We start from the raw sequence: 17,466 nt of genomic DNA, 5'->3' as shown, positions 1-17,466 counted from the left end.
GGGTATTGAAGCAGACGCAAGCTGTAATGGGGTATTTATGGGCGAACACGAGAGAGAGAGAGAGAGAGAGAGAATCTATGTAAGCGGTTTGAGGTTAAAGGAGAAATATGAATGAGTTACTTGGGGAATCAGGAAAGGTAGACTGTTGGGTGAAATACAACTAAGCAGAAGAACGTTGACCTATTGAGTCTTTCTTGACTTTCTTTCTTATTCTATTGATGAACAATCTCTCTCGATCTCTACACAAATCGTATACATCATTAACAAGTAACCATTCATATATATATATATATATATGTACTGATCAGTATAAACTTGAAACAGTGCTTCCAGCTATATATTGGTTACTACCGCAAATTAGTTTACTATTTAGATGATTTTGTTTCAAGTGACAATCGATCTCTAAATTTTTTATCTTAGAGTCTTAGACGTTAATTAAAGTCTGTATCAACCAGTGTACATACAATGATCATATAACGAGTAGTCGAGTAATGATAGACATGAGGTTATAATAGGAGTATATGCATAGTACAAAAACAAAACAAGATTGAAAGTAGCAGATCGAGTTGCTCTACTAACCTGAGGCCATTGATCACAAGTACCGTCGTCTAGACTACGAACGTGCGTATTTACAAGTCGATCTCAACTTTTGATGACTATTTATGAGGGAATTCTGAGTGCTAAAGAGTGTAGAAACATTGTTATGTAAGTCTGTGTATATATAGAGTTGTATTAGACAAAACCTTCCATAAACTATTTTTTTCCTAATCTTCTACGTAATATCTTGAAAGATTACAATGTTTATTCACATCTCCATTTTGGGCACTTTTGTTTTCCTTGGGAGTTGGGAATAGTCCACAAACATAGTTCAATTTCTGGGTTCTACCTGTTTTGCTAAACAAAGTAATATTCGCACATAAATTACTGAGACCTAGAGTTCTCTTTTAACTATAAGGTGTTTCCTACTTTGTATGTCATATGTAAACAGAGTACAAGAGAGAATGAAATCAGAAATCATCAATTAAGACACGACCAACCCGATCAAATTAAACATGTCCAAATATTAGTTGTTAGCTAGGGGTATTTTTCTTCACTAATCTCTTTGAATTGGAAAGATTGCCTTCATTGACACTCCCATTACATCTTCATTAGTTTAGAGCTTCTACAAGGTGCTTAATTAAGCTCGTGGATTTGCGGGTTGGCTACTCATGTTTCTATATGGGAGTATATGCGTTACGTTTATATGTGTTGCAGCTTGAACTTAACCTTTTATTGGGTGATTCGATTCCTCTTATCCAAAGGTACCAACTTCGCCTCCAATGTCTCACACCTCGTAGATATCTTATGTCCAATCACAATAAGGACGCTACCAGATGGGGGTTGGTCTCGATACATATGGTTAACCATATCTTATGTCAAATTCCTTCGTAGCTTTTTAGTCTGCATTCAAGCAATACATATGATTCATGGAAGTTTTGGACATTTCATTTCCAAATCCAGCTGGATGTTTCTTCATTTATCATTTCAACTTACTTCTTTCTCATCCAGACACATCCTTAGTAAGTTAACATACGCAGATTACCATGGAACTCATTTGTAACTCTCAAGCTACAATATACATTTAGTTGTCAATGTCTACTTCTAGATAGTTTCTTTTCACTTGTGACTAGAGTACGTATAGTCAGTGTTCTAAATATCGGGATATATCGGGGATATATCGGCGATATATCGGTGATATTTAGAAACCGATAGGATAAATGCCATATCGCCTTAATATATCGGTCAACTCAAAATATCGAGTCAACATGCGATATATCGGTGGATTTTTTTCGTTTGACTTTTTTTTCGGTGGACTTTTTTTTGGTGGACTTTTTTTTTCGTGGACTTTTTTTTTCTGAGACTTTTTTTTCGATAATTTTTTTTCGTTGATTTTTTTTTGGTGACTTTTTTTCTTGTTACTTTTTTTTGGTGATTTTTTTTAAGGAGACGATGTCGTTTTGAGGAATTTCAACGCAAATAGACAGAAGGTGATTTATGAAGATGATTTTATCTCAAAAGATGAGGATGAAGATAATGGAGAAGATGATTTTGACTTTGATTCTGATGATGAGAGAATTTATAATGGATGAATGCATAATCAATATCTCAATCTATCTTTTGTGCACCTATTTTTGTTCAATTAGTACTTAGTAGTTAATATTATTTGGTATATTTTGAATATTTTGAAGTATATGTTTATAAATATATTAAATTTAAATTAAAAATTAACAAAAAACGATAAATCCGATATAATCTGATATATTTCGATATATCCCCGTTATATCATTATTTTACAAAACCGATACGATGCCGATAACCGATATTTAAACCATTGCGTATAGTAGTTAGTCAAGAATATTTAGGTATGTATGTCTGAAGTTTTCAAATTGTCGAATATTCTCTACGTATGAATGTGACCAATTTGGGTTTTGAATGAGTGAAGAGGCTTCATCAGAGGAATTCAATATGGCAGTTTGCGACGATCGGTTCTTTTATATTGTATATGGCTAAGTGCATCTGTTAGCTCACTCACCCCACTAGTTGAGAAAAGCGTGCACAAATCCGAAATGTTCTTGACTCGCCTACAAGGAAATCTGAATTCACAGTGAGAAATATAATGGTCTGTTGTCTTGTTGCAGAAACAGTGGTAATCTGCATTCCCATGCAGTCGTCTCAGTCCTCGATGGAAAAGGCCGATTTGTATAACTCTCTCTCTCTCTCTCTCTCTCTCTCTCTCAATATATTTACGTTTTGATTTTGACGCTCGTTGACTAATTGGTAAATGCTTAATTTTATTATCTCAATAATTAGTTATAAGTTTCGTATAGGTATATATTAGTATTGCGTTGCAATTTAAGCCTCGAAACCATGTCCATCGTCCATCATTTGCAGTCATTCTCAGCAATCTATTGTTGTTCTGCAACCGGCAATTAATAAAATTTCATCAGACAAAGATCCCTAATATATATATATATATATATATCAAGAACCACAGAATCTATCATGTCTATCCGTTCTCAAAATATAAACGTACTCGACGCTGAGACACATATAATATTATACTGCGAGTCACCCAAACATGCATTCCAATTAATTAATTTCTGTGTTATATCGAATGAAAAAAGAAGTCCAGTGGTAACCTGCCGTAGGCCATAATTCCCATGCATAAAGATGTTTCGTACGTGACATCGGTGATATGAGAAATATGCAGTTTCAATTAACAAGTGATGGAGTTGGCCGGCTCTCGTCACTCGTGAAGATTGGGGGAATGCTAATGATAACTATTGAGACGAGGATATGTATAGTAAATTAGTAATGGAGGAGTTGCCTGTCGCCGGATTAGTGCATGGACAGCATGGTTGTCCGATAAGAGGTAGTGTACGTATAAGTGTGATAATAGATATGTCCAGTTGCTATTTAGCGCATCTATCTGATGTCCTTACATCGGTACTCTATCTAGCTCTCTATTTGAACGGGTGTTTTTGCCGATAAGGTTAATTATTGAGCTACATAATTCGATAAGAAACTCATAATATGGTTCGTTAATATAAGTTGTGGACTAGCTAGTTGGGAAAAGCAGAAGTGAAAGATCAAGTCCTTTTCAATAATGTAGGACTTAAGAACTACAACAAATTGTGACCCGAATCTCGAGTCTAAGTGATGGTTCTTTTCATTAAACGATGTCCAAGTCTTTATTATTCTTTTGATACTTCTGGATGTAAGTCGTTGTTTATTTTCACTATAAGTCTTAGATTTCTAGCTAGCTAGTCCTGTAATTGATGTGATCATTTGCTAACTCGATGAAAGAAAAGTTTCGTTTTCTCATATAGATTAACCCAAACATTAATTTGATATCTAAAACGTACTAGCTAGTTTCTTTCTTTATCAATTACTATCACCTTCACTATATTTTTTGAGAGAAGGAAAAATTGACAAAGAGGACCACAAGCCATGATAGACTTTTTTTTTCTTTTTTTTAATTATTTATTCAATATGGGAATTTGAGTACTCTTACTGACTATAACACTTTAATCTAAATTAGGGTACAATAACTTGATATATATATATATATATATATATAATTGATGACCTGAAAATGACACTACTTATATATAGGGGAATATGCTCTATTGATGTAATCTTATTTCATGAACTATGACAACTAAATTGGTATAAACGACCTGATGACTACCAACTTTACACTAATCAATAATTATTTACGTACTCTCACAAATTATGCAAATTAAACAAGTTGGTATGACTCAAATGACTACAATTAATTATCATACAAATCGACTAGTCTTACTGGCAAGCTAATAACACTGCTCTATTTTAGATGGGGTAGGTAACATTCATTTTCAACATTAACAATTTGGTTGTGTACCTTAGAAACGTCTGGGGTTGGTTTAAATTTCTTATTTCACTGCAACTTAAAAAAAAACAGTACATTGATTTGATATCGAGTTGATGTTAATTATTTGTAGTTGAAAATGAGCTAGAATGTGACAAGCAGACAAGGTGATGGCGATAAGCTTCCTACCACTGCAATGTGACCATCAAACCGCCTGTGTTCCACCCCCTTTTTATATAGATTGCACTCAATTTCAACATGAATCATCATATTAACATGAAAAATGCATTATTCTACCCGAAGCACAACTCAGACCAACAAACAACTCAATACCTAGCGAAAGAGAGAACGCGCTTCTCATGGGCGAGAGAAAACTCGAGAGTTTTGCATACTTGTCCAGCAGCTAGCCTTGCGCCGTTACCGGACGGGGAAAATGGGGTCATTATGGGTCGAGATAGTGCCTGAGTGAGGGGAATCCATGGTTGTTTGTTGCTTCTTGTGCTCCCTTGATGGTAGGCGTCTCAGTTCTGACCAATACTAATCCGCCAGAAATCAGATATTCTTGATTTGATTCAGGCTTGGGATTGTCTTGGTGGTGACGGGGGGCTTTGTAGAGTGGACGGCGATGCGAGTTCAAGGATGGTGAGGTTTGCTTGATTGCTCAATTCGATCATTGGGAAGTGAAGCTTGGTCTCCATGACGCGATGGAGAGACGGCGGTAGCGGTGGTTGTTTTAGCAGTGTCTAGCTATTTGTGGGTTGTGGGTTGACGGCGGTGACTTTGTCGGAGTGATTGTTAATGAGCTCTGTGTTCGGATCGGCTTTAAGCCAAATTAATTCGTTTCATTATTAAAAAACATGAAATATGCATTCTGCACGTCTAAATCACCAACGATTCAATGTATATGTACAATTATACGTGCATGTCGATGAGAACACGATGCTAATCTATTAAAAAAATGTAGAAGATCAAAGATGATATTTCCTCAGTGATTAGAAGACTAGCCAATCCAAGAGCCAATATGTCGTCCGTACGTAAATGAAGTTCAGATCGAAAGTCACGTATCTATGCATGGCAACATAGAGTAATTATTTTGTGTACCCGTCACACTACGTGACACTGCAATGTAGTGTACTCAGCTAATCATATTATACCATGATATAATTAACATACATGAGGTGAAAATTGTAAAAATTTAGTTACATATAAGAACTCATCAGAATAATGAGATATGTAGCGGGTATATTAAAGGGGTATGCCAATAATATTAAAGAGGTATGTCATATGTGATATGTAGCAGGTATATATAATAATTTATATGGCAACATAATTACGTATCAAATTGAGAGACTAAATGGTTGATGCTATTTGAAACAAAGTAACTACTATGAATATGGTAAATATCTAGCAAATAATGCAATGTAAACAAGCACGATATTTTCTGTTTATGTAAGAAATGTGCAGTATAGTTGTTGATCTGAGTGTTGTAAACTTGTAATCCACTTACTTCTGCACTTTGTTGAATTATGGAACATGCACATTGACATTGTTTAGAAGTTTGGATCCATGACAGTAACGTATTATTGATTTATAATTTATTCATGATGAAAAATTGAATTGGTCCTATACCAGCACGTATGTATATACTTCTCCCGTAAGCAATTCCCTTAAAGAAGACTCGTCATTTTCCATCAGTCTCTATAGATCGAGGTGATAGGTGGTACGTAGCCATATAAGATTTAAATCTTTACCGGCCAGTATTTCTGGTAGATAATGTTAGACAGTGATGTGGAATCTAATTGAATCGTGAAAGGGATGACTCCTCTAGTGGATAATTGCTTGATTGAATTCTCTAAGCCTCGAGGATGATATAATGATATACTATGGCGAGGAACTAATCTTCCAACAAGCTAGTCTCTTATAGCAGTGCTATATACACCGATTTTTCAGTGTCGACTCTTATCGGCAAATCAGATAAGGAACCCGGTACGGGGTTGAGCTTCATTCAATTAAGTTGGTCAGATTCCAAATCCCTTCCAAGTGAATTTGGCAAATACTAAGAGAATATATATATATATATATATCAGTTATGCAAATTTTCAGCTAATTTAGTAATTGCTAAGTCACTTAAAATTGTATTTTTCTATTATAAATATGAACTGTTCAAGTTCAGCAGATTTAATTCGTTCATTAGTTTAATTTAATTAGACACCTTAACGATTACCAAAGTTGCTGAAAATTTATAAATGTGATCTATACATTATTATCTAATGACTGCACAATGGAGATGTGAAAATTCGATCGAAAAGTTAGCAAAAAATGAAAATCCGTACCTTAAACTAAAGTACGGATTACCGCACTGGATCAATATATATATATATTTTTTCTTTTCATTTTCTATTGAAATTTTATGAAAATTTTTAGATCTAGAAGATGTAGACCATACATATATTTCTGAATGAACCCTAAATTGGTTCGCTGTGGGATAGTTTCTCCATTCATCAAAGTAAGTATATTGACCAACCATGCATGCACAAAGATCAAATGTCATGGCTAAACAAATTGATTAACAAGTCCTTAATTTGATCGAGTTAGTCTCCAGTGGCTTCTAATAGAAAGCGATTTGTAACAATCGTGCACACGAGACTAAGATATGCATCCATTTGGGTGTCCTTTTCGTAGGGATTATCTTGTTATACAAGTGTATGGGTAAAATAAGATAAACATGAGCCTGTTTGGCATGATGCATGATAATGCATGCTAATAGGTACGTAATTAAACTTACATATGGTCGCTGTAGAATCCAATTTGCCGTTTGTTTTGTATAGGCGCTAATTAATTAGGCTTGATAGATGTACCAAAACTATGCATAATTGACAAGTTAGACTCGGATTGAACTGAACACTCCCAATTACTCATTATCAATTTCCTAACAGATGAAAGATATACTACAGGTCATTAATACATACGAATACTACAAAAAAATTTGGCACTGGGCACATATTTTTTTTCGTGGGCATTGGCCAATTACCCACGAATTTCTGTGCAGAAAGGCGTTGCCCACGCTGCAGCGACATTAATTGAGATCGTCCCCTTTATTCCGGTGGTCATTGTCCAATTATATCACAATTGCTCTACATTAGTGGATTAGGGGCCCACCCATTTAAAACTCCAGGGTCTCTCCCGAATACAATCTACCGTGCTTTGAGTCAATTAGTCAAAGATATATAGTTTGAATACAGATTACATTAATAACCGTATAGCTATCATCACCGTACATTTTCGGAGCCAAATTAATTCATTTTTTATTGGTAATTATTTATTTTATTTACCAGCTCACTTTTAATTTTTTAGGACAAATTATAAAATAGTACAATTTTCCATCCTAAATTATAAAAAAAATCATCACTTATTTCCTATTTATAAAAAGGTTATTTCAATTGCTTAAAAATTAGAAAATAGTCAACAAGCTTGAAACACAATTAGAAAATAGTCACTTTATAAATATTTTACAGATTATTTTAGGGGTGTTAATTGAAAACCGAAAACCGAAAAATAACTGAACCATAACCGAAAAAAACCGAAGAAAAAAAAACCGCACCAAACCGCAAAAAAACCGCACCAAACCGAAAGATTTGGTGCGGTTTTGGTTTGGGATGTTTGGAAACCGAAATCGAACCGAAAAACCGAATATATATATATTATAAAGAAATTGTATTATTTATAGATATATTTAATATACATAATTAAATATGTTATCGATCGAGACCCAAACTTTATCAAAATTCGGTGAATTTTTTACCATATCTGTATTTATATATGCTGATCACATCCGACGGTCGAAATTTAATAATTTGAATTTTAGATATTGGAACCACAACATGTCTACTAATGTGGTATAACTTGTTTAGTGGTCTTTTTGCAAATGTATGCAGTTGTGAAGCAACTATATCTTATAAATAGAATTGTGCAAATCTGTCCGTATGATGCTTTACGTATAGTGAAATATGGTTATGGTAAAAAAAATCACATATTTTCGATAACGTTTGTGTCCCGATCGAGGCGGTCAACCCTTTTTACGCTTATTATCCCCTATGGGTAGCCTTATCCCTGGAACGTAAAATTTTTGAAAATTTTACACGAGCTGCTACATCACATATATGTGAGAGTGTTTACATGAAAAAATCCACCAAAACTAGTCAAGAAGAAGGGGGTAAGAACAAATTCACTTAATTAGATGAAATTAAGTTAATGTTGACCACATCGATCGAGACCCAAATATTATCAAAATTAGATGAATTTTTTACCATATCCTTATTTAAATATGCTGATCACATATGACGGTCAAAATTTAATATTTTGAATTTTAAACATTGGAACCACAACATGCCTACTAATGTGGTATAACTTGTTTAGTGGCTTTTTGCAAATGTATGCATTTGTGAAGCAACTATATATTATAAATAGAATTTTGCAAATCTGTCCGCATGATGCGTTACGTATTGTGAAATATGGTTATGGTAAAAAAATCACATATTTTCGATAACGTTTGTGTCCCGATCGAGGCGGTCAACCATTTTTACGCTTATTATCCCCTATGGGCCTATGAGTAGCCCTATCCCTGGAAGGTAAAATTTTTAAAAATTTTAGACGAGCTGCTACATCACATATATATGAGAGTGTGTGCGTGAAAGAATCCACCAAAACTAGTCAAGAAGGAGGGGGTAAGAACGAATTCACACTTAATTAGATGAAATTAAGTTAATGTTGACCACATCGATCGAGACCCAAATTTTATCAAAATTAGATGAATTTTTTATCATATCCGTATTTAAATATTCTGATCACATCTGACGGTCAAAATTTAATATTTTGAATTTTAGACATTGGAACCACAACATGCCTACTAATGTGGTATAACTTGTTTAGTGGTTTTTTACAAAATGTATGCATTTGTGAAGCAACTATATATTATAAATAGAATTTTGCAAATCTGTCCGCATGATGCGTTACGTATAGTGAAATATTGTTGTGGTAAAAAAATCACATATTTTCGATAACGTTTGTGTCCCGATCAAGGCGGTCAACCCTTTTTACGCTTATTATCCCCTATGGGCCTATGGGTAGCCCTATCCCTGGAAGGTAAAATTTTTGAAAATTTTACACGAGCTGCTACATCACATATATGTGAGAGTGTGTGCGTGAAAGAATCCACTAAAACTAGTCAAGAAGGAGGGGGTAAGAACGAATTCACACTTAATTAGATGAAATTAAGTTAATGTTGACCACATCGATCGAGACCCAAATTTTATCAAAATTAGATGAATTTTTTACCATATCCGTATTTAAATATGTTGATCACTTCTAACGGTCAAAATTTAATATTTTGAATTTTAGACATTGGAACCACAACATGCCTACTAATGTGGTATAACTTGTTTAGTGGCTTTTTTCAATTGTATGCATTTGTGAAGCAACTATATCTTGTAAATAGAATTTTTCAAATCTGTCCGCATGTTCTTTTTATTTCGTTAAGAATCAAGTAGATAGACAAGGAAAGAAACTCCGATTTTCTTTATAAAATAACTGAAAGAAAAACCGATATAAACCAGAGAAAAACCAAACCGAACCAAACCGAACACAATTGGTTTTTGAAAAAAAAAGTGAAAAACCAAACCGAACCAAACCGAATAAATAGAACGGTTTGGTGTTCGGTATCACCTATAAACCGCACCATTCACACCAATTAACACCCTTAGATTGTTTTACCTTTTTTTCTTCATTTTCTCCTTCTCATTCCGGCCATAATTTTGCCGTCCGGTGATAGATTTGAGTGTGGTTGGTATCGGTGGAAAGAGATCTCTATCTTCTTTCATTTGATACCCTATCCACTCCAAATCGACCATCGTACAAGGCGCAACAACCCTCGTAAGGGGTTGCCGCTTTTCATGGTGGTGCTCCAAGATATTCCGGCGAAATCGAAGCTTAAGGTTTCCTAATTCTAGTTATTCTCCTCATTCTGAGCATACTTATACCAATCTCCTTTCAATTTTAATATCATTTCGCATATTTAGAAATTTCCTCTCGGCATGTTACTCACTGTCACACCCGCTGTCATAGTACATGTTACACATGTTATCACACTACATGTCATACTACCAATCACACCCACTGTCACACCACCTGTCACACTACCTATCACAACCTCTGTCACACTACATGTCACAACACCTGTCACACCCGCTATCATACCCGTTGTCACACCTACCTATCACACCCGTTGTCACAACCTTTGTCATACTACCTGTCATAACCAATGTCACAAACGCTGTCACACCCTATGTCACACTACTTGTCACACTAACTGTCACATTATTTTTAGTGTGACTATGTTGTGACGAGAAAACGATGATGACTAGAAAAAACGAACATTTGTTTATTGTTATGTGATCTTGAACTAATACGATCCACATATCGACACTTATATTGCCGTACAGAATACCACCAGTCACACTATCAGTCACATTACTTATCACATTAGCTGTCACAATACCTATCACAGTACCCGTCAAAACACAAAGTTAGTGTGACGGATAATGTGACAAGTAAACTGATAGTCACACTACCAGCTACACTATCAATTACACTAATTTTGTGCTATGACATTATTGTGACGCTCAGTGTGACAGGTAATGTGATAGGTAGTGTGACATGTAACTTGAGGGTAGTTTCTTGCGTCGTCATCCTTGCATGTTCCCATAGCTTTCTCCATGCTTGTATTCCTTGTTCTTTAACCATTGAGCCTTATTTTGAAGAAAAACAACAACAGAATTTCTGATTTGGGCACCTAGAAAAATGATATGGTCACCAATGTTAAACCCAGTCGTCGACGATGTCCTCCTTTGCCGCCTCCAGCTCGCATCTTTGAGAAGAAAACCAGCCAAATCGACTGCTTTGGGCACCCTTCACCACCATTCTCTTCGGCTCCACAGCGGCAAGACCACTCTTTACAACCATCTAATTCTAGTCATCAATCCCTAAGATCTACTTCTTCAGGTCTGGTGACGAGGCAGAGATTGGGCCTGAGGTCAATCTTAAAGAGGGTAGAGAGAGCGAGGTCGGCTAGTGTCGAGTAGAAGGAGCTTGGCAGCGAAGCAAGTAGAGCCAAGAGTCGTCGGAGTTGGTTGTGCAGGCGAAGATCAGGGTTAACCTAGGAGAGAGAGAGAGAGAGAGAGAGAGAGAGAGAGAGAGAGAGAGAGAGAGAGAGAGAGAGAGAGAGAGAGAGAGAGAGAGAGAGAGAGGGGGGTCGCACCTCATGCTCCATCTCCGTCGCAATTCCTAAATTGTCAACGACAATTCAAAGTTTTCTTTAATTTAGGATCAATGGCACATGCTATAAATATTTACAAAATTATGGGCAACGCTTTAAGAGTTTTAATAACCTGACTTTTTTACAATTTTGAAAACTTATGTGACTTTTTTCTAATTTAAAGTGTCAAATTTGACTTTTTTTATAAGAAGCCCTTCTTTTTATGGATAATTATAACCAATTATGAATGAGAAAATATAAACAAATTTTATAGAATAGGTAGTTACATGAATCATTGATAAAAATTCAATGTCTACAATTTCAACCACATTTCCTTTGAGCCAATTGCATAAAACATAATCAGCTTTCTTCTTATATGGAAAGATGCCTAATTAACCACCTAGTCTCTCAAGTTCTCAAGTCTCAACATCTTCGCAACTGCCCTCAACTTCTATGCAGCAACATGGTACCTGTAATATGTATCACTTTACAAATATAATAAGTTTCTACATATAGGCCCAGAAAAAATTCAATTAACATCAAAAGTGAATCATGAGAATGTCCAATGGAATGACAATATGACATGAAGTAATTGAGGTTGTTGGTTACTCTGGTTCCATTGGAATTCAAAACACATCTGCAAAGAACTACTACATGTACATAGTATGTATCCTAGATTCCTAGTGTACAAGTATTACACCAGTCAAATAATTTATAAGATTTGAATCCCTGATGCATGCTTAACCGTAAGGGCATCCAAACATTTCCCCAACTTTTTTCATTCATTTTCAGTCCTAACTTTCTTCCAAATGAATGCAAACATAAGGTACTACCAGACCTTTTATAGGGATAGAGAGATTGACAACAAGTATGAGAGTTAAAACAAGAATTACCAATAGTAAAGCAGCTGAACATCTTCTCGAAAGATAATGATAGATCCACATAGCTGCCATAGGTTTTGCGATCGACTGTCCTCAGGTATGGTGCACCATCCATGCTAACCTTGACATAAAGACACCCTTCTCCCATCTTGCCTTCTACATCATCATTCTTTTTGGTAGGAATGGATGCCATTGAATTCTTCCGGAATGAACGGATTGGTGGCCATCCAACTACCTGAGCCCTGACACACATGACATAAGAGAAGATTAAAAATTGCTATCAATTTCTCAGTAAAGTCACTATTGCTGCAGCCCTGCAATCTATGACTAATCCATACAAGCTTACAATTTCGTTCTAAATATCTAGAGTCAGCTTTACACATGCTAAAGTCATACTGATGTGGAACAGATCGGGAAACATGCATGCAAGGAGAAGGGGTTTACAACTTAAAGGTGGTATCCTGACATAAATAACCTAGTAATTTCAAACATGGAAAATAAGTGAAACGATTTGCACACAGTAATAATTTGGAAGGAGATATATGTAAAATTGTAAATTGAATTTCATAACAACCAATCTGTCAAAAAAGATAGAGCATGCAAAGCCAGAAATTTTTGCTCATTCAACAACCCAATTATTAGATGAAAGGCTTCTTTAGATAACAATAAATGACAACCTACTCTGAGATAACATAAACAAAAATAGAAAACACATAAAGAACTCAGTGTCAAAGACCTCAGAAACAAAAGCAACACCACAATTCAACACCCAAAAGACATTAAATCATGTAGAGAGAGAAGAAACTGAAGTAGAAAAGAAGCTACTTACCTTGCAGCAGGTGCAGAAACCTGAGGCTTCTTCTCATGCAATGGGTTAGGAGACTGTGGCACACCATCTTTCACAACAGATGTAATCTAGTTCATGGAATCAATGAACATACCATTATGAAGAGGATTATCAACTCAAGATCTAGAGCCCAAGCAGTGAACCCATAACTCTTTGACGACTGGTTAAACTATGGAAATTCGTAAGCTATAGTGTAATATTAGAAAGCTTGAAGAGGTTAAAGATCCACATAAGGTAGCTTTATTAGCATTTCAATTCTAGCAAACCACATTGCTATAAATTAACCAAAATGACAAGAATTAAACAGCTCAAATTATTTTCCCCACCTCCTAACTACTTTCTTGTTAACACCAGAAATTAAAAGTTTGGAATCAACTTAAAGTAGAAGACCACAAGCAAATTGAGGGTATACCAATTGAATGAGCGAAATCTGGGATTCTTCATATTTTGTGATTTTGCCCATTCTTCACCTACACAAGCAAGAGTATATTATATAAGAACATTTTAAAGAACGTTGAAATCTAATTTGCTACAATACTGTCATACCAAGTAATTGAATTAGGTCTTGTGAGTGCCACAATAATTGTATTAAAACTTCCAAGCCATATATAATTGAATTAGCTCACTGTGGATAATATCGTAACCATTGACTACTCTAAAAATAGCTATGTAGATTACATTCTCTCAAGTCTGAATCACCGTAAAGTTTTCACTAAATATATTGCATACAATTATATTGATGCTCTTTATTAATACTGAAAAACATGGTACAATTTTCTGAATCATATATTCACTACCAGTTTAACCTTTCACCAATTTTAAAGAAAAAAAAAATAGATACCCCCAAATCCAGATCATATACTCACGAACACAATTTCACAAAATTCCATTGTTGTAGAAAATCTGCTTAGTCTTACAGTTAGGTGACAACAGACAAGAACTATTGAAAATTGAAAACAAAAGTTAATTGGAGAACTACATTTGGGGAAGACAAGTCTACGAATATTGAAGATCATAGATAATAGACTGAAAGTGATGCTAAACCAATTGAGTGATAATTGATAAAACAAAACTAAAATGACAAACCTTCCAAAACTACTGAAACACCCAATCCACCAAGACCAATTCGTACAAATAAAAAAAACTAATAATAATTAGAACAAACTGCATCTGGAGGGATGATTTATATTAAAATCAATCGATTTCTACTTATAATGGAAATAAATGGAAAGCAAAGAGCAGATTATGCTTAACTTGTAAACCATGCATCTGGGTTCGAGATGAGGTTTCAGATTGACGACTTGAAGACGGAGAAAATCCTAGACGAGCAATAGCAATTTGCCTCTTTCGCGGATTTGAACCCTAGTTCCTATGGGCGGGTGTGGAGGGATCTTGCCATACAAAGAAGCTAGATATCGGTGAGAGTCCGATCTGATTCTCGGATTGTTATATCATATTTGCAATCATTATGGAGGAGATTACCTGGAGGTGCCGAAATTTTGATCGGACTGCCGACTACGTTTTGTTTTTTTTATTAAGAGTAGATCCCGTGTATCTCTTGGTATTTGATAAGGGCAGTGCTGATTAACTGTGTAGAACGAGAATATGAAAACAAACAAGAACGTAGTGTACAAATAAAGTGTGATTTATTTATAATCAAGCGCGAGGTTACAATCTTTGGGAACTCCTCTGATTCAATCTCCGTATATGACTTGGCTCAAGGGTGGCGTGCATTTGATCTTGAGAAATTGAGTTTGATTTAGATTTGGATTTGATGAAGAACGATCAATTTGACAGCTTGATGATTCTTCGTGGACTTGAGTTTGGATTTGGATTTGATGAAGAACGATCAATTTGGCAGCTTGATGATTCTTCGTGGACTTGGGACACTTCGATATTTGTCGAGAGTGATCTTGCTCAAGTGATTTTCTCTCTTCTTCTCCAGTCCCTCTTCTCTTCATGTTGAAGGGGATATTTATAGTGTCAAGGTTTCTATTTTGTAGAATATTTTAATGACACTAAACTAATAACTTTATTTAATTATATAATTAAATCAATATGTATTTTCTGATTAATTTAAAATTAGTTATTCTCATAACTAAATTAAACAGAATTTAATTGATTTAATTATAACCGTCAAAGAATTTATTAATTTAATCAAATGTCCGATTACCATTTCGAATTGTCAATGACATTCAATTTTCCGATTTACGTTGGAATCACGTAGTTTCGATTACGATCATCCGTTTATGTGCTGACACGAGTTTTATTTAGATCCGCACTAACTTTGTTGACTTTTGGCCACGTGTGCAATTTTGTCGGGTCTTGGTCGATTTAATTATTTAACGAAGATAATTTACTTCATTAAATTTCATGTGTCTACAAATGCACCCACTTCAAGTCGTGTTGCAGGTATGTCGTCATCACGTACCGAAGACGTAGCTTGAAGTATGCACTTTGATTTGGAAAATTTGTGGAGCTACTTTCCAAGGCTCCGCGGATTTTGTTGTAATCTTTCCATCATATATTTTAGTCAGATGAATTTAATTTTGAAAATATTTCTATCCACCACCGAAAACGTCTATGCCCTCCGACAGTAATACTGAAAAGTACAGGAATTTATGGTCCACAGTAATACTCATCTTGTTCAAGATGGTACATAGAATGAGGCAAATGTTATCATTGATGCCCATGAACAAAATCACATACCCATCATCTTTTTTGGTTTCTATTTTGGCCGAGCATAAACAAATGCACCAAGCATCTCACCAAACAACAAGCCTCACAAATCCTTCTTTTCTGGCAAAGACCACTCATCAGCATATTGTTAGTGCGAGCAGCAGGCCATTTTTTCATCATTCTGTCCCATAAAGCTCTTTGTGATTCTCTATTTAAGCTCTTGTAATTTTCTTAATTTAACACACAGAAGAAAAAGGTAGTCTCCCGTGAATTGAAACTTCTATTCTTCAACCCCTTACTGACGTCTCTGGTGTTGCTCTTTTTCTTCTTCTTTTCTTCAGGTAGCTTATCGGCAAGGTAAGGGAGCAAAGTTCATTTCAACAAACCAATAGGTAGCAATTTGGAATTTTGATCAATTCGATCCATGGAAGCTAACAACAAAATTTCACCATAGATATCAAGAATACTAGAATCAAACTGAAGCAAACGTCGCGGTCGAAACACGACCAAGAACAACACGGCCTCAGAAATTTCCAACATCCGAATTCCTCAAAACTTCGTCAAATCCAAGAACTAATGACACAGACTTGCCTAGCACGAAGAGGAGAAGAAGAAAAATACCGGAGTTGACCCAAACGGTGGCCGGAGAGGCGGTCGGAGACACCGGAACAGCCGACTGTTTTTTCCTTGATTCTCTTGCTTCCGGCAACGATAAAGCTATCCACAGTCGGAGGGGAGACGACGACGGCGAGACGGTCACAACACAGGTGGTGCATCGGCCGAATGAGCTTCTGTGGCGGAGATCGGATTGCAAGAGTGTGGTTCGGCTGTGTTCAACTTCTTGGGTTCTTTCTCGGGTAATTTATAGAAAAACAGGGCTGGTATGATCCTGTGCGGGCATGCCCGCGAGCTTACCATGAGACCCCTCATTTTTTTTTACTTGGACCAATTTTTTTTTGATTTTGACTTTTTTTTGACTTGGACAAACTTTTTTTTTTCGTCATTTGATTTTGACCTTTTTTTTCTTTTTTTTTTCATGGTTTGACATTAACCTTCCCTTTTTGTAGGATTTTGACAACAATTCGAGCGTTGCGGTCATTCTAACCATTCGACTTCTTTTGAAACGCGTTGATTTCTGACGGATTTGAAGAACGTAAACGACCTAGTCCCTTGACTGTTTTCATCTCATAGATTTGACAACACTCAATAAAAGCGTTCTAGGCTTTATGCATCACATTTAGCATGGCGGCTTTCAAGAATTTCAGGGACGAGACGATTACTATCCTCGATGATGTTGAAGATGAGCAACATGATGGCACCACCTTAACTGTATATCCCTCTCTTACTGGGCCATTCGCTT

The 17,466-nt window shown here is 35.6% G+C and overlaps 1 protein-coding gene across 9 annotated transcripts; it reads right to left on the bottom strand.

The window, feature by feature from the left end:
• Positions 1-11,936: 11,936 nt before the first annotated feature.
• LOC126790506 (auxin-responsive protein IAA27-like) lies at positions 11,937-14,993 on the bottom strand. Of its 9 annotated transcripts, none has more exons than XR_007671742.1 (6): positions 14,910-14,977; positions 14,682-14,835; positions 13,754-13,897; positions 13,410-13,495; positions 12,593-12,822; positions 11,937-12,169 (listed from the first exon to the last, which is right to left on the bottom strand). XR_007671742.1 is itself a non-coding variant. In XM_050516763.1 (6 exons), exons 3-6 carry the CDS (start codon positions 13,888-13,890, stop codon positions 12,144-12,146), a joined length of 408 nt encoding a protein of 135 aa, XP_050372720.1. In that variant the 5' UTR covers positions 13,891-13,897; positions 14,682-14,835; positions 14,910-14,977; the 3' UTR covers positions 11,937-12,143. The 9 variants fall into 9 exon arrangements, 7 of the variants coding, with proteins under 7 accessions (XP_050372720.1, XP_050372722.1, XP_050372717.1 ...); XM_050516763.1 differs by having other exon boundaries at positions 11,937-12,184; positions 13,840-13,897; XM_050516765.1 differs by having other exon boundaries at positions 13,840-13,897.
• Positions 14,994-17,466: the final 2,473 nt, after the last annotated feature.

This window comes from Argentina anserina, chromosome 4 (genome assembly GCF_933775445.1).
Source record: "Argentina anserina chromosome 4, drPotAnse1.1, whole genome shotgun sequence".
In the NCBI taxonomy this organism is placed as follows: domain Eukaryota; kingdom Viridiplantae; phylum Streptophyta; class Magnoliopsida; order Rosales; family Rosaceae; genus Argentina; species Argentina anserina.
This window is presented reverse-complemented; position numbering and strand designations above follow the sequence as displayed.